Source organism: Engystomops pustulosus, chromosome 3 (genome assembly GCF_040894005.1).
Source record: "Engystomops pustulosus chromosome 3, aEngPut4.maternal, whole genome shotgun sequence".
Lineage (NCBI taxonomy): Eukaryota > Metazoa > Chordata > Amphibia > Anura > Leptodactylidae > Engystomops > Engystomops pustulosus.
This window is the reverse complement of record NC_092413.1, coordinates 45,992,942-46,020,506: the sequence shown is the minus strand read 5'-3', so window position 1 is coordinate 46,020,506 and position 27,565 is coordinate 45,992,942. Positions and strand designations below refer to the sequence as shown.

General features: G+C 40.8%; 1 protein-coding gene across 6 annotated transcripts in view; it reads right to left on the bottom strand.

Moving 5' to 3' along the window:
* RRBP1 (ribosome binding protein 1) overlaps nt 1–27,565 on the bottom strand; it is a 52,529-nt gene that overhangs the window by 6,899 nt on the left and 18,065 nt on the right. For 4 of the 6 annotated variants that reach the window (XM_072140665.1, XM_072140662.1, XM_072140668.1 and 1 more), the window contains exons 2-16: nt 16,554–17,826; nt 12,876–13,024; nt 11,273–11,395; nt 10,731–10,883; nt 9,124–9,242; nt 8,565–8,718; nt 8,316–8,454; nt 5,919–6,100; nt 5,755–5,792; nt 4,886–4,976; nt 3,909–4,001; nt 2,960–3,052; nt 1,869–1,958; nt 1,553–1,642; nt 1,180–1,272 (exon numbers count right to left, since the gene is read on the bottom strand). In XM_072140665.1, coding sequence (XP_071996766.1) covers nt 1,180–1,272; nt 1,553–1,642; nt 1,869–1,958; nt 2,960–3,052; nt 3,909–4,001; nt 4,886–4,976; nt 5,755–5,792; nt 5,919–6,100; nt 8,316–8,454; nt 8,565–8,718; nt 9,124–9,242; nt 10,731–10,883; nt 11,273–11,395; nt 12,876–13,024; nt 16,554–17,805 — 2,859 coding nt within the window. In that variant the 5' untranslated portion in view covers nt 17,806–17,826. The remainder of the gene's footprint in view (nt 1–1,179; nt 1,273–1,552; nt 1,643–1,868; nt 1,959–2,959; nt 3,053–3,908; nt 4,002–4,885; nt 4,977–5,754; nt 5,793–5,918; nt 6,101–8,315; nt 8,455–8,564; nt 8,719–9,123; nt 9,243–10,730; nt 10,884–11,272; nt 11,396–12,875; nt 13,025–16,553; nt 17,827–27,565) is intronic. The other 2 variants (XM_072140666.1, XM_072140667.1) reach the window with 2 other exon arrangements.

Genomic DNA, 27,565 nt, shown 5'->3' with positions numbered 1-27,565 from the left:
AGTATTCCATATTTGAAACCCTACAGATACATGTAAAGGACATCTACCATCAGATATACTGATGATAGACTCCTATAAGTAACCTGTTAGTCTTCTTCTCTTGTGCAGTAAACAGGTTTTTTATTATTATTACATCCTGGAATAGTGGTTTTCTTGAAAAATAGAGCTATATAAAATATGAAACTGAGCTGGAGGCGCTCAAGCTTATGTCACCTTAGTGGCTCCTGGCTCCAGGGGCTGATAATTTATTCACGCTCCCTGTATTTTCACTTTAGTCGGTTCCACCTAAGTATTGCTCAGACAGACAGGGGGAGGTCAACCTGTAGACTGAAAGATACAGGTGCCGGGACCCGCCTAAAATATAAATAATGGAGGTGTAAATAAATTAAATCATCAGCCCCTGGAGCCAGGAGGCACTTGGGTGACATAAGCCCGAGAACCTCCAGCTCATGTGCACATTTTATATACCGTATACAAGTAGAGTTTCTCGGTACAAAAAAAAGTGCTGAAAAACCCCACCTCGAGGTGCATAAAAAAAACAAAAACAAAAAACACACCTTACATACTTACCTTCCGATGCTCTCCACTGCGACTCTTCCTTCTTTTTACTCTTAACAGAACAGTCAGACTATGAAGCGGCGCTGCTAACGTCATAGAGGGCTCTGCCGCACAGAGTGCATGGACGGGTCTATGCCCGCTCTCTTACAAATAGAGAGAAGAAGGAAGAGGAGCCGTGGGGGAGCATCGGAAGGGGAGTATGTAACTATTGTTTTACACACCGAGGGGCTGCAAAGCATTTCTTTAATGGGGGAGGGGGCCCATTTTATTACTAGGGGGAAAGTCTGTGGCCAATGCATTTACCACTCTAGGCTTATAAGAGAGTCAAACTGTTTTCCCAGTTATTTGTGGTAAAATTAGGGGCCGCAGCTTATACTCGAGTATATATGGCATTTCTTTTTTTCAATAATGCCACCTTTCTGGGATGTAATAAAACAGGTTAATGCACAAGAGAAGAAGACTAAACAGGTAAGTTATAGGAGTCTATCATCAGTATATCTGACGGTAAATACAGTGCAGTACAATGGCTGTTATTTAGCCTACACGACAATAGAAGAGATAAAAGACATGTAGATTATATGGTGGCAGCAATTTTTGAAATAACATAGGAATATCAGTCACCTTTTTAAGTTCTTCCTCAGATGCTTCCAACTTGACTTTCCACACCTGTTCTTCCTCTTCAACGCTCTTTTGTAGATCTTTTAACATTCCTTCCTATTATCATGAAAACAGAGTGGCCATTATAGTACTGTAGTACAGGACCCCCAATGGTCTCACATTGATGACCAATCCTAATGAAATTTCATTTTCACATCTGGGCCTAGATTGTTCACTAATCCTACCCATTAGATCGAGGTACTGACTGTAAATGACAACTCACCCCATCACTGTGGGGTGGTTAACAGACAGGACCCACTAACCAGAACAGGATTAATAAAACTGAGTAAAAGCCATATCATAAATACAGATTATAGACAAAGACAACACAACTCACTGTTTCAGCAAGGATAGTCCTATATTGTTCACATTCTGCCTGCAGAGAGGCCTGGGCTTCTTCTGCTTCTTTTAATTTAACGGATAAAGCCTGCAAAAGATATTGATTTTAGTCTGTATATTTCTTATAAGTACGGTAACTTTATAAAAATAAACAGTCTGCGTCACAATATAAATTCTGTAGAGATGCAACAATAAAAAGGAACAATGTCGCCGAGTAAAGGCAGTATGTTATAGAGCAGGAGAAGCAGATCGATGTGTATTTCACACACTGAAATCTTTGCTCTTTGTATACTGTGAAATATTACAATACTTACAGAGGAATCTGTCTGGTCAGACTGCTGGCTCAGTTGTTTAAGTACATCTGATGACTTCTCTCTGAACTCCTGAAGCCACTCACTGTATAACTGGAGAGATATGAATGAGAACCTGTCAATCACTGTCAGAGATCTTACATTTTGTATTATAGTTTCCTCCAAATATATAATAAATATCTTGCTGTTGGCAAAATTATCAGAACTTTAAAGATCTATAAAGATTTATAAATAGGACTCCAATATTTCATGAGAGACCACAGGAAGGTTTTTAACTCAAATAGATAGTAGCAGTGAGATATTTGTACATGCAAATTTGGACATAACCAATATCAAATGCTGGCAGAGTTTTTCTGTCGCAGCCAATTCCATCACGCGTGTCCCCTGCCTTAAAGCGAACCGTCAACAGGATCACACATTTTCACATAAGAACAAGTTCCCTTAGCTTAGATAATTTACGGGTCGATAAACATTTATTGAAAAGTACAAAGTACATCTTACATATTTCAACAGTAGTAATAGAATAGGGAATCCAATTTACATAATCCTCCACAGCTCCGTTTAGCTAGATCTGCTGCTCTGTATTTTAGCAGGGGTTCATGATTGACAGAGTAGGGGTGAGAAATGAACACCATTTCTGTATATACCTTAGATTTTTTTTAATACCAATCTCCAATCTGCTTTATCATTAACACTTCTGCTATCACTCACATATAAAACTTGATAAGCAAACTGCTTTGAGTCACTGGGGCGTCTGTTACAAGGCTGAAATCATCATCATTATGTGCTCTCTGCTCTGCTAGACCTTCTTCTCCCCCCCCCCCTTCCTCACGCAGCCTTCAGCTGACCAAGCTCATGTCTGCATGAGGGGAGGGTGATGGAGGAAGAGCTCGTAGGTCAGAGAGGAGGTCATGGCGATATCTGGGCCATGTGACCCAGGTGAACCTATTAATGATTCCACTCGATTTTAAAAGTTAATGTTAATTATAAAACGAGATAATAGGGGAAATGGGCTTAGGGAACACGTCATTAGGTGTAAATGTATGACCTGATGACAGGTTCTCTTCAACACATAGATGAATCTTGACTTGTACCTGGTGAGACTCCACTGACACTTGTGGGAAAAGTTTCATCAATGTTTCTTTAGATTGGGACTGAAGATGGCCAAGCTGTTTTTCAAGATCATCCTGTAAAACCAAAAAAATAAATAAATCACTATAAGGGAGTTACAAAAGTGACATATCTCAGAGACCGTCAGTGGAGACTGGGTGAGCCTGGGGCACATTCTAAGGCGGCTGTTAATTATAGAATTTATCTCATTTCTCTATAAACATGCCACAGAAAATAATTACACAACATGTAAAATTTTCTTCCATGAAATAAGGTCTGATAAAACACCACAAAAGAAAGAGAACATAAAAAAAATAAAACATTTTTTAAAAAACACACCTTAGAAAAATTTAGTTTTTAAAGGAAATCTACCATCAAATTCAGGCATGATAAACCATGGGCACTTATTCATAGATCCAGACACTGTGACTGGTAATCTTCTCATATTTGTTATCCATGGCCTCCATTTCTTCTAAATTCAACATTTACAATTATGCTAATGAACCGGAAGGGATCTGTGGGTCATTACCAGAGCCCCTTTGCTCTGTAACTTCACAAGCTGCTACACTATGTCACCTTCAGCATAATCGGCACTGCCTCTTCCTAATGTAATCTCATGACAACAGAGGAAATATCTGCACACGGGAGGAGCTGAGAGTGTTCTTTTCACACTGTAATATGTTGAACTACAGCACGGACACCCTTCAGACTTCTAAATGTCTAGAAGGTAGGAGGCCATGGATAACAAATATAAGAAGATTAACACAGTCACAGTGCCTGGATCTATGAGTAAGTGTCCCTGGTTTATCATGATGGATTTTGGTGGAAGCTTTCCTTTAAGGCCTAATAAAGGGACTCTTCTGGTACTTAGTTGCACATCATTTTATTCCATGAAAAAAAGTTTTAATGAAGTTTGCGCTTTGTGGCCCATACCTTAGATTTCCGCTCAGAGCTCAGTTTCTCTTCACACGTTTTTTCCACTTTGCCCAGGGCGTCCATCGCCTGCCAGTTTTTCTCTCGTAGTTCCTGAAAGAAAACAATTTTACAAATGTCCAATCATATCCGAGTGTGCCTACTACATAATGCAGCAGCTTCCAAGTATGTGTGGAAAATATATGCTTCTGTATAGATATCTCCATGTTATTTTGTACATGTAGGACAGACTATATGTTTTTGAACAAGGTTCCAGAGAATCCATCCTACACACAGCGGTAAGCAGTTCCATGCCTGCAGCCTGGAGCGCAGAGTGGAGGGATCCTTCCCCATGGCCACCTGCATAGGATAAAGCTATGAGGTAAAGCACCCTCTTCACCCAGTGTGCATTACACACTGTTCTAGCATTGAGGTGTCCAACATCTTTCGGACAGTACTCATACTCTTCAATAGTTCACTGCGCTATGAGCTAGTCAGATGCTTTTCAGCTTCCTTTGATCTGATCAGATGCTCTACTGTGATCCTAGTTTATCATATAACTCTCCTATGGAAGTCAATGGGTGCATGAAAAAAAAAAAAAAAAAAAAAAAAAGGACGGCACTAGAGAGTCAACAGGGTTCGCTCGTAGGTTTCAGTAGACCCCTGGGCAACAGAGCCTGGGTAGGTCCCTTTGGAGTAAACTCACAAGGCAAAATTACAAATTCAGAGACTAAAAAATAAATAAATAAAATATTCCCCAGTTTATCATACCATGTGCTGGCTATCAGAAGACATGTGCCAGATTTGCCAACAGGCAAATACACAGATCAGGACTAGGGCGCAACAATTGTAGAGGAGAGTCTGAGCATTTGTGGCTCACACAGTCCTGCAGTCCTGGATTTGTCTGCATTGCTTTGGGCCAAGAAAGTTCTATTTACAGCCTGGTAATGGATCTGGCAGGCACTATAAGAGAAGGAAACTGACCAGAAATGACTTACATTGTTTTTATTTTTCTGTTGTTCGATGGTATCCTTTAACTCGACAGCCTCTTTCTCCAATAAAGATAGTTGAGTCTCTTTTTCTTGAAGTCTGAAAAAAAAAATATTTTCTTTTAAATAGGCTGTACCAAGTTTGCTTACTATCCCCTAGCCACAGGATAGCGGACAGCAATCCGACTGGTGGGGATCTAACAGCTGGGATCAAGAGAACTGGGTTCCTGTTCTCACTTTTTACCACACACCTAACACTCTGTCGTCTCCGGCACTCTCAAACAGGGAAAAAGTTGTACCCCCAATGAATATTGCAGCTGGTGGCACATGTGCCCTGCTGCTCTATTCATCTCTAGGATGCTGACATCTAACCTAGCATCATACCTGACTATAGCCATAGACAGTGAACGGAGCGGCAGCTCACATGTTTGACCTGCCGTTCCATTCCTTTTGGGGCGATTCTTGTAGTCCACAAGAGCCCGACCAAACAGCAGGTAAGACCCTATCAAGGGGCTAATTTGTTGTGCCTGGACAAACCCTTTAACCTCTTGCCGCACCATGATGTTGCCGAACGTCACGGTGCGGCAGCGAGTGTAGGGAGAGGGCTTATAGGCTACTGGTGGCTTGTAACAGACGGCAGCACTTAGGCCCCGCCATCTTGGCTATAATCGTCACTCCCCATGATGTAATCGGGTAGAGACTATCAGACCCCAGGACTTGTCAAAATCTCCATATACTATTATACTGTTGTATAGCAGTATATGTATGATCAACTACACGACCTAGGGTTAAAGTACCCCAAGAGGACTAAAAAATAGAAATAAAGTAAAAAAAAAAAAAAAAAAAAATTTCTGGTATGTCCAAGATTTATTTATTACCTTTCATGTAATTGTTTAAGTTCTGCTTCTTTATTGTCCTAAAAAAAAAAAAAAAAAAAAAAGATTACTTGAAGAGTTATTCTCTAAACATCTTAGTCAGACATTTCTTGATGTAGTAGGATATGACGACTAGCACTAGATTGCAGAGATAATTGGTCACCAACCTGTTGCTCCATCCCATCAACTTTGCTCTGTCCTGCCTCCAGCAAAGCTTCAATGGACTTTATCCTTTCCAATAGTTGTGTGTTCTCACCGGTGACTCCCTGTAGTCTTTGGTTTAGTCGGTCTAACTCTTCTGATTTTTGTTTGCCCTCAGCTTCATAGGACATCAGTTTAGTTTGAAGATCTTTAAGCAACATAGAAAAATAACCACAAACGTGAGCAGCATTAAAGTCACCTCCCATGAAAAACATTTTTTTAATTCTGATATGAACAGAACATGAGGCACAAACACTGGACCTGGCCGACATACTAGAATTTTTTTGTAGATATAGTTTTAAGAGGGCTTGTTTTTTGTGGGGTTTGTCGTATTTTAGGAATAGTTTGTGGGAGGGTGTTTGAAGTAAATAAGAAAAAAAAAAAACACAATTGCTTATATAAGGTTTTGGAATATGCAATATTTTAAAGTATTATTGTCGGTTGTGTTACTTAAGCATAGTCTATGAGGAGTTACTTCATGGAAAACTTGAGGGATCATATTATTCCCTTGCCAACACATCAACACCCCATAAATATTTTCCTTTCCTCTGTCTAACACCATAGATGTCCCAGTAACTATTAACATGATACAGAAGGAACTTAGCAGTCAACTGCCAGCAGGCATCACACAATCATTGCTTCTGTCCACAAAATACAAGTACTATAACATACAAGTAAAATATGGTGGACCAAGGAATTACAGCAAAATCTCACCTACATTTTAATTTTGTCTATATTAAGACCAAAACATTAGGCTCACAAGTACTACACCTATATTACTTAATATTGAAGTGTAGTGTATAGGCTAGTCATCTAATACATACGTGTGGTTAGTCCAGGTAAATCCATATTTCTCCACCTATGCCTTTGTAGTAGAGGTACAGCCTTTTATTAACAGAATAAAATTCTGTTTAGTTTATAAACCTAAAAAGATAGATCTCAGGAGCGTCTAGTTTGTCCCAAGAACTCGATTATTTTCTAAGAGGCTATGTTCATATCTTGTTTTTGCCCTCCATTGTAAGGATACATTGGATGGTTTATCAAACATATCCTTCCAACAGAGGGCTAGGACATATCCGACTGTGTGCAGATACAGTGGGATATGTCATCCTGTTCCTCACTTCAGAAAGTGGGAGGAGGAGCGAATATCTGTAGAATCCAGTGATAGGCTGCTGCAGATGTCCAAAATGTTTACCCCGTAATATCCCTGTCCTTACATGGACAGTTACATCAGTGGAACCCCCATGAGCGTACGTTCAGCGGAGGCCAGGGATAGATGCAATACAATGGCATTAATGCCTATGGGGACTGATGCATATATACGTTGCTAATCAGAAGGAAGCAGGATGGAAAGATGGAGCTTGCTACATCTTTCCGTCTTGTGTATATACCCCACAGTATGAGACATATACCATGCAGAAGAAAGCAAAAAGGATGCCTCCGTCTGCCAATGCAAGTCTATGAATACGTTCAACGTTTAAGCCAGCAGCTTTCATAGAGTGTATATATAAAAAAAAAAAAAAAAAAAAAAAAAAAAAAAGGGAATGTGAATGTAGACTAAGCTACCAGCAATACTTGTAGATCTACAAAAAAGGAAAGTCAGAATAAAAACTTATGGAGGTGGAGGAATGCCCAACACTTTAAAGGACACCTGCCATTAGGTCTCTGTTACTATTTCTGTCACCTCTACCTTTCGGAACAGCTCACAAGGATTCCATCCCAGCCTTTATCTAGTCCATTCATAGATTAATTATTGTAAAATCATCTTTTATTATGTAAATGAGTCTGGTCACATGGAGAGAGAATGATGTCACCCCTGTTCCCCCTCCCCTCTCCTCCCTGCGCATGTCTGTGTGTAATGCATAGTAAAGCATTGCTAGCGTCTGTGCTTTATCTGCTGACATGCGCCCTCCTCCCATACACGTGTGAGACACAGACATCAGCTACACAAGTACCAGACATGTTCTGCTATAACATGGCTGCCTTGAGCTGTTGTATCTCTCCTATACACACACACAGGCTGCAGGGGTCGCCAGCACCAGGAAGCACATGGAGGAGCCATTACACCATTATACAGGCTGACAGTCAAGCACTGGGGGTGTGGGCTGTGCCTCCCACTCATGAATAAGCCGGACAACTTGAATATGCTAATGACTCATTGGACTTCTCACAGGTCATTTGCATACAGCTTTAGGACCTCATTGCTTAGGTTTACAGGCATGGAGAGGGACAATGAAGGGATAGGGACAATGCTTTCTAATGGCAGTGAAAATATGTTTAGTTTTGATAGTACGGCAATGTGATTTAAGGAAGATTTTATGAATCCTTTATCATATCATGATGAATAATAAGCAGATATTTACCGGCCACGTTCTTCTGCTCTGCTTTGGCCTTGTCTGTGTCTGCGAGTAGTGTTTTGTAACTATTCTGAGACTTGCGCAGTTCTTCACTCACTTCATCCAGTCTCTTCTGTAGTGTAGCTTCACTCTCCTTTTGAAGAGCCTAAAAAGTAAACGTCATCTTAAAAATGTAATAATCCATTGGTCAAACATATCCTGCAAAAATGCAATTGTAACTTGCACATGTAACTCATCAGAAGGGATGCTTCTTACCTGCAGCTGAGCCACTTGTTTCTCATAGACAGAGATTTTTCCATCCACACTCTTCCTCTTCTGCTCCTCCTGCTGCAGAGCCTCCGACTTTTCGGTGAGTTCTTTGGACAGTTTATTGCATTCCTGACGAAGCTTAGCCAGTTCTGTATTCTGCCTAATAACAGCAATAACATCAAACTGAGTAGTACAATGTAACATGTATATGAGTTACTATCTGTCCCATCCCTCCCCACTGAAAGCGGGAATAGGAGTGAACATCGGCAGCAGCCAATTGCTGGGTTCAGAGTGTACTTTTATAGACAGTGATATCACTGGGGTCCTCCCTGAGCATACAATTCATAGAGCCCAGGGGATGGATGCAATACACTACATCCGTCCCCCATAATCTCCAATGGCCTCAACTGAGCATGTACGTTGCTAAGCAAAATGTAAAGGGTGCTGCATAAAGTGTGCTGCCATGAACCGTCCTGGCACATATGTAAATTAAATAGTAGATTCTTATCTTGAATCCAACATATCCCATAAATATATGATCTATATACAGAGTTAAAATACTTACTTGCTCTCAGTTTGGCTTGTTGCTTGGTTTAGTGCATCTCGAAGGATTGAGTTTTCCTGTTGTAAACGGGCAAGTTGTGCTTTAGGGCCATTTTCAAGTTCATCTTGCAGACCCCGAATCTGTTTAGAAAAAATGTTTTAAATCTAGAGGAACGACACACACTCTCACGGCGCCCCACAGTGGATCTGGAAATCGTATAGCGGTGCAGCTTCAGATTTCATGGCAACAGAAATTAATTTACTGTATAATCTCTATTTAACACTTTAATGAGGCATAAAATGTACATAAAAGAAGAATATTTAAATTGGTTTAAGCAAAAAAAAAAAAATAAAAAACACACACACGAAAGGGAATTGTCTCAGTAACACTCTTCCCTGTCCTTATAAGTACGTGTAGTAACTGGTTACACCTGTCTGTAGCTGTACACCGATCATTCTTTACAGTTCATTATTGACCTGGGTGCGGTTTACATGCCTCCTCGTGACTCACTACCTCCATATCTCATATAACTGTACACAGCTTACATTTCCTTGACATGCACTTGTCTTCGTCTCACACATTTATTTCTTTTTATAAAAAGGAGGACTTGTTTTATGACCTTTTTTTTTTTTTTCAACCACTCCCTGACTGGAAGTTGGAGAGAAAGAAATAAAACTTGGTTAATGCAACTACTGTTGTACACATATTAAAGAGAACCTATCGGCAATTTGGGAAACGTAACCAAATCATAACCACACAAGTCATTCAATGAAGCCAAAGTATTACACCCCAGCTTCAGGTACAATGTATGCACAATGAAGCCAGGATGTATTACTGCGCAGGCGCTTGGACCACCAGAGCTGGGCCCAATGAGCCTTAACAACTCTAGGTATGTACAAACGCTTGTTCACAAGCGTTATAGATCGGACTGGGAAACTAAACCCCCATTCTATAAGGACATGTAGTTAATTTGTCCCAAATGGCCTTGACAGGTGATCTTTAAAATGACTGAAGTCAGAACTGATATGTGATATTTACGTGCCATTCATATTACTCATCACTTTACTGAGTGTCTTGCTGCCAATGTTCTGAGCGTTTCCCTATATGGACAGTTACATCATTGTGGACCAACCAAAGTTTATGCTCAGTGGAGGCCAGAGATGGATGCAATATAATTACATCCGTCCCCATAGACTACCATGGTCTATGCTGCGTTTCCTGTAGAGTGTGAGGTGAACTGTGCAGAAAGAGACAAGTTCAGCATATACCCTAGGAGCTTTCCTGGTGAATATGCTGAATGTACCCATAAAACGTCGTGTGAATGTAGCCCAATTTTTTTAAGCTTAGCTACAAAAGCACAGTAATCTACATCGTGAGAGGTAGCCTGAGACATCTCCTGTCTTATCATTGGTTTAGTCTGCTGTGCCATCCCTTCTTCCTTGTCCAATAGACCAGTATCTAAACATTTTCTTGACAGATTTGTAAACAACCACATACAGAGGCAAATAAACCATATTAAGTGGCACCTGTATGGAAGTTTTTAATTCAGTAGAGTTTATTTAATAGTGGTGTTTATCATTTTATAAATCTTATAGTCCAAGATATTTTTCTAAAGCAAAATGCATTACCTTTCCTTGTAGCTTCTGGATCTCCACCAGGTGATCCTTGTAGCTAGCCTGCATTCGGGCTTGCAGAGCATTGTTCTCCTGGTCCCTAGACAAGATCTGCTCTTTGAGTTTGGCTTCAACATTATTAACTTTGGTTTTCTCTGCTGCCAGCTCCTAATACATAATAAAAAGACACAAATCAGGTCATAAAAGGTAATAATGTAAGAAGAAATTACAGATGGTGCTACAATACTGATAAGCAAAAAACACCACGTCCATTTACATTATTCAAATACATTTACAGTAAGTATTTTTTTCCAATAATAAAACTATAATCGCCACTAGGTGTCATTGTTCTATTTCTATATAAAAATGTATCTGCTGAAGGATCTTATTCTAAACAGACACAACTTGGGTGAAATTCTAGAGCAAAAGACAAGTGTACAAGGGAGCCAGAGGGGTTTCCTCGGCTCAGTAACCCACTTTATTTTGTGGAAAGACCTTTTCTATAGCTCTTTTATAGGCTTTACTTGTAGCCCATCACTACTATGCACGGAGCTCACCTTAGTAATGTCACGCAGCTTATTTTTAGCAGCAGCTGCATTTTCGTGTTCTGCGGACAGCAATCTTTCTTTCTCCTCCAACTGCTTTCTTAGGGCTGCCACTGGATCTCCCTTTTGAGTGGCCTGCATTGAGATAAGACGTTAGATATTAATTTGATAACATTATTTTTGACCAAAACTTTCTTAAAACGCAGAGCAGATTGTGTCCTTTCTGCAGGCAACATGTTATAGAGCAGGAGAAGCAGAGCAGATTAAATTTTCCATAGTGCCTTATATGCAAGCAGCATGTTACAGAGCAGGAGGAGATGAACAGATTTAACATAGTGTCTTAGCTCCTCCTGCTCTGTAACAAGCTGCTTTTAGATGATAAAACTCATACAGTATATAAACATCAAATTTGCACACATACTGTAATATATATATATATATATATATATATATATATATATATATATATATATATATATATATATACACATACACACACATACACTCACACCCTTATGCATACAGTATAAACACCATATACACACATACCGCGTTTACATAGAGTACATACAGCATTTACACACAGCACACTTGTAGCAAACGCATACATTCACATGCATACAGTATATACAGCATATACACACATACATACAGTATATACATATGCACCATATACAAAAACACACACATACATACATACATACATACATACATACGGTCGACACACGCGGGAATTTCCGTGATCAGGTGGAAAGTTCAGTGGGCGAGCAGGTGGGCGTCCAACACGCGCGGGAAGAGCTGTAAGTGGGCAGGAGCAAGAGAAATTTGGTGGGCGTTTCGTTTGGTGGGCGGGCAGGCTTGGAGTGCCATGCACTGTGTCACTGGGTGGGTGGTCCATCGTCTGTGTCGGCCGGCGGATGAGAGGCAATGGGCGGGTTATGCATGTAAGGCTATGAGCTTGGCAGGGAGGGGCACGGTATCTTTAAATTATGACTCGGCCATGCGTCACCGGGCCCCGTAGCAACCGCTATGGCTGCTACGGCGGTAGTTACGCCACTGGTATGAAGCATGTTATAGAGTAGGATGAGCTAAGCAGATTGATATTCATATATATTGCTACTCGTAATTGGTTATATACCAACCCCCGCAGTTCTGCAATTTGCTGCCTGCAAATAGGACACTATACAATATGCTCAGCTACTCCTGCAACACATTGGAGATCATTTTCAATGTGATGGCTCCTTTCAAACCCCCCGTATATAAAATGTTGTGTAACTTTCGAAATACTTGATTGATTTATTGTACAATGGTTTTTCTGCTTCAATAAATAATTTTATGAAATAAAAATTCGGTAACATCGTTTCTATGAACTCTTGTGCTTCTCTTTGTTATTTCTCCTAGAAATGTATGAGCAATTAGCAAAGTGGCTGAACCTTCACCGTCTGACGCTGTCCAGTATCAGACTATGAAAGGACACAACAATAAATCGGAATCCTGACACTGAGAACAAAGATCATTGGGCAGAGACAGTATGGGAAATTCTTGGATATACTGGTACAAGGCAGTGCATGGAAAAGTGATAGGAGGCTGTAAGCAGAGGAAAGAAGCGTATTACTGTGTGCCAGGTATCCTGCTTGATGCCGTTTCTCTCGGTCAGGATTTCAATGAGCTTCAGTGCTTCTCCTTCACTGAGCACCATACTGCTGATGGTAGAAACTAGGGTCTTGTATGGGAGGTACAGAGCCCCATCCAGGTCATTGGAAACTGCAAGACAAAATAAAGACAAGTCAGTTGCAGATATGCAAATTGTAATATTGAACTTTTAATGGTTTCATTAAAGGACATTACCATCAGATTTACAAAATGCTTGTCAAATTTGCTCTTTTATTTAATCCTGGGACATCTTTATAAAATATGTAAATGAGCCAAAGGCGCTCTGTCCGACATCGCTGTGTACTTCTTGGCTCCGCAGGGTTGTACATATCCAAGCCCCACTCAGCCACTGTTCTTCATTGTCCAGCCTGCAGAGCCGCAGGCAGCCGGCTGGATAGTATGACTTGAAGCCAGCGGGCGACCTCACCAGCTGTCTGCGGGCGGGAAGAGGATGAACAGTGGGAGAGGTGAACACGATTATACTGTAACCCGGAGAAGCCAAGAGGTGCTCTGCTGATATCGGCTGAAACGCCTCTGGCTCATTTACATATTTTAGGAAGTTTTTTTAGCGGAATAAAGATATCCCCGGATTTAAGAAAAATGAGAGCATCACCTAGACAAGGTAACAAGCATTTTGCTGCAGACACCTACCATAAAGAAGGACTGTATGGAAATGAGCCTGAAGGGCTCCATAGGTGTTAATGGAGCCTGGAGCCCCTCAGGCTCATTTGTATACAGTCTTTCTTCCTGGTGGTAGATGCCCTTTAAAGGACATCTATCCCCAAGATCAAGGATATATTAATTATTATTACTGGATAGTCTGTGGTGCAATGTGATGTTGGTGCATGGAGTGAGACTCAATGTCCTAGATGTGCTCAATCGGATTAAGGTTTGGGGACGAGTCAGTCCACATCTTCAATGAGCGAGATTTATCATCAAGTTTCTGATAAATTGGCGAATTGGCCAATACTGGTTTTCTCAGCGAATGCCAAGCGTCCAGCTCTGTGTTGGGCTGTGAGAACAACCCCCTTCTAAGGACGCTTTACAGATCATGGGGTACATATACAAGCAGAATAATTGCTGCTAATTGCTGCTCTGTTCTGCAGTGATCGGGTATGGCCGAACTCCAAACCAAATTCCATTTACCATGTATTGATAAATAAGGATCAGCCATCAATATTTTAGTCGAGAAATTCCTTGGTTCTCCTGTACATTAGCAGGTCCCCCACACACTGGGGCAGGAGGGTTATAGCAAGGCTGAATAAAAGACTTGAAAAAGTCACAATTCTTTGCACAAATTTCAACTCCCCTTCTTATGCTACCAAGAGGATGATGAGGGTTGTGAAGTGGGCTGTGCCCGACACAGGTTATAGCGTGTTTATTACCAGGCCGGAGCCTCTTAATATATTGGCATTCTACTTAATGAAAGGTTTCTGTGTTTTTGCAAATCATCTTAGACCATGATTCACCATCTTGGAAACACATGAAATCTTATGCTGCACAAGAAATCCACAAAATGGGGGGAGATGAACACAATGAGGGACATCAGTTTGCCCCGCTGGTGCAGTCTGTGGCTGTTGTTTATGTTATACCTAGAAGTCGGTCAATTCCCTCCAAAGTCAAAAAGGTCACCGCGTGAGCAATTTTTTTTTTTTTGTACAAAGTCTTATGGGACCATTGTGACGAAAACCAATTAACACAAATATAGAGCAAAATGAACTGCAAGATGAAATTAATATGCCGTTTCATTCTGTACCTAAATAACCCTCTTTTATATTAAGAAAGAACATTGTGGGCCAAAGCTTTTACACAGGGAACACTGGGCTCATTCTGCTGACCTGTCATTAAACGGTCCTGAAAGGAAGTTCCCATCAGACTATGGCTAGAATTAACCCAAGCCAAAGAAAAAAAATAAAATGGTCAATTTTATTATTGTTTTGCAAAATCTAAAACATTGTTTGAAGTGTCACAATGCGTTATGCAGTCTATAGCTTAATAACTAGCAATGAAGTGTATGGGAATTTTGACAATCTCATACGCACACTGCGGACACAAATAAAAACTAAAAAGAAAATTAGGGACATGTCCTGCTGCTTGTCACCGTTTTATACACTTTAGAAACCAGCCTATTGCGATGGTTTCTGACATGTTCAGGGAGTTTCCTACTGATAACTGTCCTCATATGGAAGATACATCACTGGAGTCCTTCCAGAGCTTATTCTCAGCGGAGGGCAGGGATGGATGCAATTCTCTTGCATCCGTCTCCCATGGATTATTATGGCCTCTGTTGAGTGAATATGTTGCTGCGCGTTTCCTGTAGGATGCCTCTTTCTGCCACTTAAAGGGAACCCGTCACCACTATTTTCACAAATACAGCTAGTGACAGGTTCCTATAGAGCTCTAATAACTATTTGACACCCTGCTTGTAGCTAAAAATTATGCCCCTGAGATTCCCATATATTCAACTTTATAGTTTTATCTGGTAACTAAGCATGGCTACATGTAGTCCAGGTGGGCGTGGCCTCCTCGGGCTGAATCCAGCAGCTCCTCCCCATCCCTATCTCTGTATGCTGCTATAATGTCATGTGACCAGGGTGACATCATCGCAGGTCCTATAGCTTTTGTAGCATTAGGAACTGTACACTATGAAATCACAGCATATTTTATCAAATGAAATCACAGCAGCCTGCATGGAGAGGAGTGGTAGTCCATGGAGGCTGCTGTGATGGTTTTATGTGGTCAGATATGTACATGGGGTATAGTTTTCATATTAAGTAGCTCAAGGACCTTTGATGATGTCACCCTGGTCACATGACATTAGGCCACGCCCCCGTGGACTAGCTCCAAAACTGCATAGATACCAGGCAAGATTATAACTCTGATTTTATGGGGATCTGAGGGGAACAATTTTTAGCTAAAAGCAGGGTGTCAGATAGTTACTAGAGCTCTATAGGAACCTGCCACTACCTGTATTTATGAAAATAGTGGTGACGGGTTCCCTTTAACGTTAACAGATACATTCGGTGTATAAGCAGGAGCTTTCCTGGTGTATATGCTGAACGTATCCATAGAACGAGAAATTAATGAAGTCTTACACAGTCTTATGCAACTGATATTTGTAGCTGACTAACAATGTAATGTTACAATCCATGTAGTCGATGCATTAGCAGCAGAACATCACACTACTAATTGTTCAACTAAGTCATTAGTTGTCATGTTAGCAATATCAGTGCACGCTATCTGTCCTAGAAAGCAACGGCTTCAATTTCATAGATATCAATAATATTAGTGTGTCCCAGACACAGTTTCTGTGCGGTAATTAAAGCCTCGGGTTATTCCTCTTTCGCAAAGTGATTATAAAACCACTCGATGTTCAGGAACTAAACATAGAACACAAACCAGCAATTCATCAACGATGGAAGAAGAGTTACAGGGAAATACATAATTGTATATACACAAACACATGCACTAACCATAGTGTTTACCAGACGCAACTCTGATCAAAATCATTCATGGGCAACTGGCCTCCTTCTTAAAAGGTAAAAATCAAATGACTAACTATACAAAAATTATCTACACACAAAAAGTTTTACAACCCCTTCCATAAAACAAGCAAAAAGTTGAAGACAAAGCCACTTACCGGGCTCAGATTTCTTCTTTTGTGCATTCTTCTTCTTTGGCGCTGGCTCTTGTTTGTGGTTTTCTTGGCTTGTTACAGGTTCTGACTTTTTAGGTGGTTGTGCCTGAGTATTGTTGGCTGTGACCTGTGCGTTTGGCTTCGAGCTTGACTTTCTGGCAACTGGAGAAACAACTTTTTGGCTAGGTTTAGCTCCAACTGGGGGAACAGCAACCACTGGCACTTCTTTGGCAGGTACCTCCAAAACTGGAGGAGATTTTGAAACAGCCTTTGTAACAGTCACAACCTGAGCCTGAGATGGTTCAACTTTTTGAACCTTTTTTTCCTTTTTCTTCTTGTCCTTGGGTGATGGCGCAGCCTTTTCCGGAGCTGTAGCAACAACTGGTGCTACAGGAGCAACAGCCTTTTCCGGAGCTGGAGCTACAACCTTCTTTGGAGGGTTGGAGGGAGCCTTTTCTGGAGCTGCAGCCACAACTTTTTTGGGAGGGTTCACAACCTTTTCTGGAGCCACAACATTTTTGGGAGGGTTCACAACCTTTTCTGGAGCCACAACATTTTTGGGAGGGTTGACAACCTTTGTTGAAGCCACAACATTTTTTGGAGGGTTGACAACCTTTTCCGGAACTGGAGCCGCAGGTTTTTTTTGAGGGTTAGCAACCTTTTCTGGAGCCGCAGCTTTTTTTGGTGTGTTAACAGCTTTATCTGGTTCTGGAGTCGCAACTTTTTTGGGAGGGTTAACTGCCTTTTCCGGTGCTGGAGCTGCAACTTTTTTTGGAGGGTTAACAGCCTTTTCCGGTGCTGGAGCCTTTTTTGCAGGGTTTACAGCCTTCTCTGGTGCCGGAGCTGCAACTTTTTTTGGGGGGTTGACAGCCTTTTCTGGTGCAGGAGCCACAACTGGTGTAACAGGCAGTGTGGCCTTTACCGGAGCTTTAACCACTTCCACCACAACTTGTGGTTCCAAAACAACTTTTTTCTCTTCTTTAGTTTCCACAGGAGGTTCATACTCAGGCAATTTTCCATTGGGTCTGTCATCCTTTTTCTTTGATTTTGCTTTCTTCTCAGGGAGTTTATCTTTCTTTTTCTTAAGCAATTTGGGTTGGGTCTTCTCCTGCTCTTTACGTTGCTTGGCCAAAGCTTCTTCATAAGAAGTTTCCTTCATAGAAAAAGTGGACACTAGGACAATTGCAATGGCTGATATAACCATGAAGCCTCCAAACACAATCACCCCTATCGTCTGAGGATCATATATATCCATGTTGGGTTTTTTTAGGGATACCTAAAATAGAATTGGAGTCTGTTAAGTAAAACTATAATAAAAAGGTAAAAAAGTACAAAAGTACATCAGGACAAACCAATAGGAGATAAAAAATAAATATATATGTTTTTGGTCTGCATTCTAATTTTTAATCATTTCAAGGCCCAGAGCGCTCTATGTCAGGAAATTAAAGTTATCTACAAAAGGTCATTTGTAGGTTGGTATTTTATTAGCATTTACCCTGGAAGCTTTCTGCACATGTTGCATCCTATAAAAAAAAAAAAATAGATATATATCTATCTCTATGGATTGAGATCAGAAGCGAGTAGTGCAATTCCAGGAAAATATAGAAAGGAACCGATCTCATGGAAGCGGCAGGTATAATGTTCTAGAGCAGGAAGAGCAAAACTAATTGTTTGCTTGATCTGTAGTCCCCTTTGTTTAGGAGTCCAGTTATGACCGCAGACTCCACTGGACTCCCAAACAGAGAAAGCAGAAATAAAATTCAAGTTTTTTTGCCATTTAAATAAGAAGATTCAAAACATCCATCACTTTACAATACGCACATAAGTACATCATGGGGGAGATTTATCAGAAGAAGTGTCTGAGGTTAAACAATTCTAGTTGCCCATGGCATCCAGAGATCAGCTTTAAATTTTATAAATACCTACGGGAAAATAAAAGCTGAGCTCCGATTGGTTGCCGTGGCGACCTGGAACAGTTTTGCTTTGAAACACTTCTGATAAATGTCCCCCATTGTATTGTAGATACAGTACAATCTAGTAATGTTAGAACATACTGGACGGGTTGGGGTCAATAATATCTGCTGGAAAGCAATTGAAGGTTTTATTTTTTTTTTTAACATTAAAGAATGTACATCCTCCCAACTCCAAGTCACCTATCAAATAGTTACCATGTATATAGCGTCATGCTGATATGTTTCTACATCTCTAGTGTTAGGCTAACATTTGCATGAGGACACTAATGGAAGGTACTGCTGTGTAATCGTGCAAAGCATAAATACCCTATTTACCAATTCATTTCCATAGGAAAACATGTAAAATGTGGATCTTTAAAATAGCTATAGCACTAGTTTTATCTAGCAGTATGTTAGTGCAGTCGTAGCTACAAGTGATTGAACAATTTTATGTACGCATGTGGTTGGCATGGATACATTTCCGTAGGCATAACAAGAAGTAGATATAAGTTTTAGTGGTAAAGCCACAAAAAAATTTGGTTGTGTAGGTGTCCTTTTAAACAAACAGTCTTTACTGCCGCCCACCACAAAAGTCTACAGTGACCAGGTGTGTGCGTCTTTAGGCCTGGGCCCCAAATGTCCCAGAGTTCCATTCCCATGTAACAACTATCTGCACCCTCCAGATGGAGAGTAATAGTTGATTACTGTACAAGGCCCATGAGGCTGAGTGCTGTCACCACACTTGCAGGATTGCATTGCCAAATCTGTGGCAGGGATTTCAGATGGAACCGCACCAGTCCGAGCCTAGGGAGCGGGGAGCAGCTGACAAGAACAAACGACTGGACCTTGAGGAGCAGAATGAGCCAAGGAGAAGACGCAGAGGCCAGAAATAGTGGGTGGAGCTAAGGAGAACGGAAAAGAGAAAGCCAGAGGACAAGGGAGACCTGGACAGGTGAAACCAAACAGGGGTCAGAAGGTGGTGCGCGCCAAATTAAGAGGGCATTGTATTATACAGTGCGAGTGCCATACGGATTTTGTTTTTGATTTGAGTGAATACATCTGGGGAGTTGAAGATGTACCAAAATCTAAGTATTGTCCATTAACCTACATGTACACTGGGGTCTGTGCCACAGATCTTTTACGAAACCAGCAACTCAACAGCATTTTCTAAAGCCCTTAATCCATACATTTCTAAAGAATAATTGCATAGTGCATGGGAAAAAAAATCCATGTTCTAGTTCTAGACGTGTATGAACCCTGTGGATGTATATAGGGTGATCATCACAAAATGTTAAGCAGCAAAATAACATCGGAGTTTACCAATAACTCTGCTAACCATCAAATATATGCCTACCATATTCCTTTATTATGAGGCATTCATATTTTGGGGTCATATGTGCTGGGACAAAAGATGTCGAATATTTTTTTTTTTTTAAAGGAAATCTTTGTGCATCATTGCAAAATATAACCACAAAGGCTGATTTATAGGCCTCAAGGGAACTTTTATACATTGGTCTGTGCCAGTGATTTGGAGCTTGGTTCTAGACATACGGTATTTGAAGTAAATGCTCTCTGAATTTTTGAGCCTTTTTTTTCCAGGACAGTGCCGTGTTGACCTATACGGGAAACCCAGGAAATTTTCTTGAAAATGGTAACACTAGCTGCACTGTGCCTTGTCTGGAGGCAGACACTTGCAGCAAGACATGTCTGCCAACACTCAGGCGACGTTAGCATCCAGCCAAAACAGACACATGCTCTTTTACATGGAAGTCTACCTGCCGCTCAATTATTTGGATTTTCATGGTAATAGGAGAAAAATGTATTTTGTAGACTTGGAATGAAATAATATGAAAAGTAGCCTTTGCAATTATTTTGATCTTTAAGTCTTAGTTTCTCACATTACAGAGATTATAGATAGTCTGAATGTTTCCCCTATTTAGTGCTACCTTTTGGGGTGGTCGAATAAGAACACAATCATGGAGGAACATTGTCTAGTAGCCAAGTTATAACTTCTGCTCTTCAGAAAAATGTTATATTATATACCAATTTTTATTAATTTATATGGTTTTGAAATAGCTTTATATATAGTCACTAAGATTTAGTTCCCACATTTTACTGCCTGAACCGCTTGTGCTGTAGATTACAGAATCACAAGCCACCTGAAGCTTTCTAAAAGATGTTTTATATCTTAAAGATGACACCAAAACCTTGTTTCTAGGCAACATAAAACTGAAGAATAGAGGCGGCTGTAGAAACACTCCACCTACATGTAGCCTCTAAAAGTAACTCCTCTCAGGCAAAGTATGGCCAACTATGGACCACTGCTTACTTTCACAGGAATTGAGATTTTTGTTTTTATATAGGTAAATGAGCAACATTTCTCATAAAATACACGTGATACATAATAACATAATATACGTGAGCCGTCCCCATACACCCGCAGCCAGCATGTGACGTAATACGAATGTTGGTAAGGGGTTAGAGGACATCTACCAAAAGGATCAGGGATTGTAAACCAAGCTCACTGAAATACTAGCAGGACACGCTCTTCTTTTTATGCACTTGTTTTTTTTAAGAAAAAAAGGCTTTTAAAATTATGCTCCATTAACACCTTTGGAGCCCGGAGCCCTTCAGAATTTTAAAATTGTTAAAATCATGGCTTAAAAAGGTAAAAGAAGGGCGTGTCCTGGTGGCAGATGTCCTTTAAGAGGTTAAAGGGCTTTGCCCACGAAGCAAAGTTAAGCCATATCCACTGGACGGGGCCCGACATGCTAGTGGGTGGGGGGTCTCAGTCCTGATCGCGAAAACGAGGGGTCCGTAAATAAACTAGAAAGGATATTTCATACCCTGACTGAGGGTACTGCTAGTTTAGTCCTGTAAAAGCTGGTGACAGGTTCCCTGGGGAAGAATAAGAAAAAGAACCTTATAAAATGCAGAAAGAAGGGTTTTTTTCCCTTTATAATACAGTATATCAGAAAGTTTCATATTTTTTTTTCTATCATTGGTTTATGCAATAGGTTGAAAGTTTAGTTCCAGGCGTTCATGTATATACAGGAGAGGGAAGGCACCACCAGCCAGTGCATGGAGAGTCTATTGTGAGCTATTGCCACCATATGTAGAAGACCGAATGTTAGTTTTAGATCAGCCATCAGCATATAATGAACATGACATTCTGTATAGTGTAGCATGAACACGGCCATTAGATCCCCCATAAGTCAGCTGTGACTATTCTACAGGGGCCAGTAATAACGATGTGTGAGTTATATGGCAATAAAGTACTAATTTCTACTTTTATGATCTGGAGCGCAGTCTCTAAAGACTGAAGCAGCGGTGCCATGTGCACTGCCGGTAATTAAAGAGTCCCCAGTGACGTCGCCGCTTTAGATTGTATTAGTCACAAAACACACTCGAAACATTTGCAAGCTCCTGTGCACAGAGGGGAAGGATCCAATGCAAGCCCCTCTAGGACCCAATATCAGCTCTCCCGATAGGTCAGTTTTACATAGTGGGTGAATTCACACCCGATTGTTAACTTGAGAAGGTCTAATATCCCGTCATAGTAACTACCATATATACACTCGAGTACAAGCCTAGTTTTTCAGCACAAAAAAAAAAGTGCTGAAAACCCAAACTCGACTTATACTCGAGTAAAATATAGGTTTTACCAGGTTTTTGTGGTAAAATTAGGGGCCTCAGCTTATACTCGAGTATATACGGTAATTGTATTTCCCAATACACCAGTGTTCTTTAATTTGACTAAATAACCAATATTGATCTGTCATATATACAGTGTGGCCATGTGTGATTCACAATGACAACTTTAAGCTAAAATCCCTATCCATTTTTATATCACCATGTGTTGTGTTTAATGCCCAGGTCACGTATCTGCTTATCCTATACATAGAACAGAGTAGAGCTCTGTTGTTTGGTCTTTTTTTGGGTAGTCTAGTAGATAGATGTAGATGAAAGCAGATTACTATAGAGCAGGAGGATCTGAGCAGATTGTACCATCTACAGCATGTCATAGAGCAGTAGGCGCAGTGCAGACTGATAAATAGTGGGAAAACAAAATTAGTTAACAGGCGTTTTGATGACATGCATGAAACCAATCTTTTGAGTTTCGATGCCATCACGGTTTCAGGGTAGGATTTTAAAAAAAAAAATTTAAAAAAAAAAGGAATAGTATGACCCCATATACTGTACATGAAGCCATATTTTGGGTAGGTTTTTTATTTTAGACGCTACAAGTAAAAAAAATGTTATTACTGATTTCAAGTATAAAAAAAAGCCCTATAAAAATATAAACTGGAAATGTAAATGTCTTCTCTAAGAGGAGGTACATTATAACTTGCCAATTTCCTTCTCAGAGACCAAAGTTCATTTCAGGAGGTTCAAAGCTTTCTTACGACTCATATCTTGACTATCTTCCGCCTACTGGCTCATGTTTACAGGACTGTATTATCTCCAGGAACTTTTATTACATGACAAGGGATCATTCATTCCTATGTAATATGATCACATCTATGCAAAGAAGTGTAAAGGCGTCTTACACCAATGTGCAAAACTGATTTTCGCTCCATTTTAATACTTTAAAGGGAATCCAACAGCAGTTTTTTATCACACAAAATTGTAAACATTGGAATTAGCCTAGGAGAGCTGTAATAACTGTGTGTTATAAGTAGCTGGACTATAAAACAATTGCATTCATATTCCAGGCTTGTAGCTGTTTTTTAAGCACTCTGGTGCCCTGGTGTGCAAGATGTATTGAACAGCTCCTACACAGGGCTATACAGGCAGTCCCCTAGTTAAGGACACCCGACCTCTAGTTACAGACGGACCCCCCTGTCCACTGTGACCTCTGGTGAAGCTCTCTGGGTGTTACTATAGTCCCAGACTGCAATGATCAGCTGTAATGTGTCTGTAATGAAGCTTTATTGATAATCTTTGGTCCCATAACAGCTAAAAATTTTGAAACTCCAAAAAAAAAATTTATTTTTGTTAGTGTTTTAAACCGCGGTATAAAACACTTTTTAAACTTTATAGCCGGCGCAGGGAGGTACGCGCTCCGCGGTGCTCCGAGTCCAGCTACAATCCTTGAATACAAATATATTTCTTTCACAGTAAGGTTACATAGGTCTCCAAGGCCAATACCTAACATTGTCAGTGGTTTTGATCATACAAAATTTCAGACAAAGTTTCTTTTACATTGGAATTATTTTTCAGTGATCTATAAAAAAAAAATGTGTTAAATTCATCAGATCTGTGAATGGTTTAATTAGTTTAATGCTAAGTTTCTGTTTTTGTGTGATATTAAAGCTTACTCAAAATAATTATATCAAAATATAGTCAAAAGAAATTGCTTCCTATTGTCAAGCCAAGTGAAGCTCTCAGGGGGGAAAACAGCTCTACGTAACCAGGAGAGACCAATTGTGGTACAGTAACAGTCCCATCACCACCACTAGGACTGCAAACCTAAAAAGAAATTCCAATCAAATTATTCTAACCATGTCCATAAAGACACAGTCCTCCCATTCTGTATAGAAATGAAGGCCTTTCTTGCCGTGTTAATAGAGCATGTCCTTTCATTAATTTAACCATTGTCTGAAACATCACACTATACCCATGACTGGCTCCACCACAACTTGTACCAATCATTTCAAATTGTCACGGTAGTAAAGGAAATCTACCACCAGGGTGAAGGATTGTAAACCAAGTGCACCGACATACTTGTGGTGTGCCCCCTGTGGCAGGATCTGCTCTTCTTTTAGCTTCTTATTCCCTGATTTTTACAAAAAAGGATTTTAAAGGTTCCATAGATTTTAATGGAGCCTGGTGCCCCCAAGGCTCATTTGCATAATTTTAAAAGCTTTTTATTCTTAAAAACAAGGGCATAAGAAGCTTGTCTCTGCCAGAGGGGGCACACACCAGTATGTCAGTGCACTTGGTTTACAATCCTTCATCCTGGTGGTAGATTTCCTTTAAACTAAAAAAGTATCCAGACTCATAATGAAGCTGATCTGCCAACAATAGATGAAAAAAGTTGGACAAATCAGTTTCTGCATCACCTAGGGATGGGTGGTTAACAAGTGCACCTCATACAGAGGCCTCATACAGACAGCCGTGTGCCTAAACAGTGAAAGTTTGGGGACTTTTTAGACCGGGTGGAAATGGGAGGACGCTGTATTTCCATCAAGTATGAGTACATTTTGAAGTAGGTCCTGTTCCTGCCTGTATTTACGGCCTGTGCCATCCCATAGAATTCGATGGAGCTGTGAAAAATACTGATGCCACAGGGGAGATTTATCATCAAGTTTCTGAGGTAAAACTGTTCCAGTTGCCCATGGAAACCAATCAGAGCTCAGCTTTAATTTTATAAACAGCTGTGGGGAAATGAAAGCTGAGCTCTGATTGGTTTCCATAGGCAACTATTACAGTTCTGCTCTAAGAGGCTAAGAGGCTTTTGATAAATCTCCCCCTATGAACCGGTTTGCAGGTAGCCCAAGGCAATTTGTAAGCGGACAAGCACGCACTGACTACAGGATGTGATGCTTGTCCTCGTGGTGTACACCCCACAAAATTGGGCTATGCCAACTAAATAGCCCAGGGAACAGTTTCATGGTTGTGAACATTGAAACTCTGCTTACATAAGACAATTTGCAGATTTTAAAATCCGCAGAATGATAAATCTCTGGATTTTCTGCAAAATGTTATTTCATGACGTGGAAAAAAAACAAAAAACCTACATGTAAAACATGCAGATCTGTCACGGATTTTGTAGTACACTACACCCTTTGCTGATATCCTTAGGCGGTTGTAAATGACTAGTGCAAAGAAATGCCAGCGCAATGCTTGGCAGCAAATCAACTTTCACACAGAAACAATGAAGTAAAAAAATAAAATTAAAAATAAGGAAACTATAGAAATTCTTTGCCAAATTTTCTTATTTTCACTGCCTCCCAGGTATGGCCCAATGAAGATGGGATGCACTACTCTGTCTTCATTGAATCACTATGCTGGCATCAGGAACACAGTTGCTGAGCACGATTCACCTTATGGGAATCGCCTCTAGGAGATTTTTTTTAATTCTTTTTTTTGTATTGGATGTTACAGGGTCAACATTAACCCAGATCCATTAAGACTTGTAATAAAATTAATGTACAAAATCTTCTGCATGATTTCCCTTTAAGAAATAAATTGATCATTAAATTTTATATTTCATGACTGGAAAACAAATGTCACTTATTATTGGGTGTTTGTAAGCAAATTTACCAAGAAAATCTTTACATTTACAAACGGAAGAGGCAATAGACATCAAAGTAGCACTCCCATCAAAGGGAACCCGTCACCAGGGACCTCATCTTTCCTAAAGACAGATTACAGAAGCCCATTAAAGCTGCAGTGCAAAATTGCCTCTGCCGTTTCTAAGCAATTACATTACAATATAATTATAATTACACTTTCATCCTGATAAAATCCTGGGGTAGTCACAGGGGCTGAGCTTTGGTTTGGATGCATTTCAAAAAACAACATGTGACTTGTCTGAGCTGCTGGCTGCCTCCATCTTTGTGCTCCTGTACAGCTAGTCCCTCCCCCACTGATGACAGGCTGACCAGGCCGTGACCTCGGAGAAGGAGCAGGAGCACAAAGGTGGGGACTAAGCTCTGAGGAGTGAGTAACACAGACAAACCACATGTTTTTTAAAATGCATCCAAACCAAAGTCCAGCCCCTGCGACTACCCCAGGATTTTGTCAGGATGCAAGGTAAGTTATAACACACAATTATATTGTAATGCAAATGCTTAGAAAAGGCAGAAAGGCAGATTTGCCTTGCAGGTGTCATGGGCTTCTGCAACTGGTCTTTAGTGAAAATGAGGTCCCTGCTGACAGGTTCCCTTTAAAGGAAACCTACCACCACAAATCTACCTATAAAGGTAGATTGGGTGGTAGGTGGATCAATGGGACGTGAGGATAGCCCTTTTAAGGGCTAATCCTCACGTCCCCGCACTGTTTTATAAACTTTTATTACTTATATATGTTAATTTACTTATGCGGCTACCGGGGCGTGGAGTAGCCACATCTGAGGTTACACGAGGCGGCTACTCCACGCCCCGGTAGCCACATTACCCCTCCTACTCACCATGTTCGGCGCGCAGCTGCTCGTAGCTGCGCGCCCTCGTCCGCCGATCCTGCCGTCTGCGCATGCGCAGAACAGCAGGCCCGCGCCTGCGCGGTCACTGCTCTGAAGCCGGGGCTGCGCAGGCGCGGGCCTGCTGTTCTGCGCATGCGCAGACGGCAGGATCGGCGGACGAGGGCGCGCAGCTACGAGCAGCTGCGCGCCGAACATGGTGAGTAGGAGGGGTAATGTGGCTACCGGGGCGTGGAGTAGCCGCCTCGTGTAACCTCAGATGCGGCTACTCCACGCCCCGGTAGCCGCATAAGTAAATTAACATATATAAGTAATAAAAGTTTATAAAACAGTGCGGGGACGTGAGGATTAGCCCTTAAAAGGGCTATCCTCACGTCCCATTGATTCACCTACCACCCGATCTACCTTTATAGGTAGATTTGTGGTGGTAGGTGCCCTTTAAGGCTCCATTCACATGCACGTGTGAGCAGCAGTGAGCCACAAACTGGGTGGAGGAGGGGGTGTACGCTGCTCACTTCTTCCCTCTCCATAGGTAGCTGTATGGTTGAATGGCACCTAAATCCATTGAATATTGCAACTGAATATTAGAGAGGAGTCTAGAATGAAGACTTTTTCTTCCATCCATTCATATAGAAAATGTATTAGAATATGTTGAGAACAAGTAACTTGCTTACATATGGTGAATTAATGTAAATCTACAATCAAAATCCAGCAATAATAAACCAGGGGCACTGACTCATAGATCCAGGCACCGTGACTGTGGTAATCGTCCTATATTTATTATACATGGCCTCTTTACTTCTAAAATCAACTTTTAACATTATGGCAAACAGTCAGAAAGGCTCTTGGGGGTGTTACCGTGCAACAGCAAACCCCCCCACCACCACCTCCCTCTACATGCTGTAATCTTACAACCC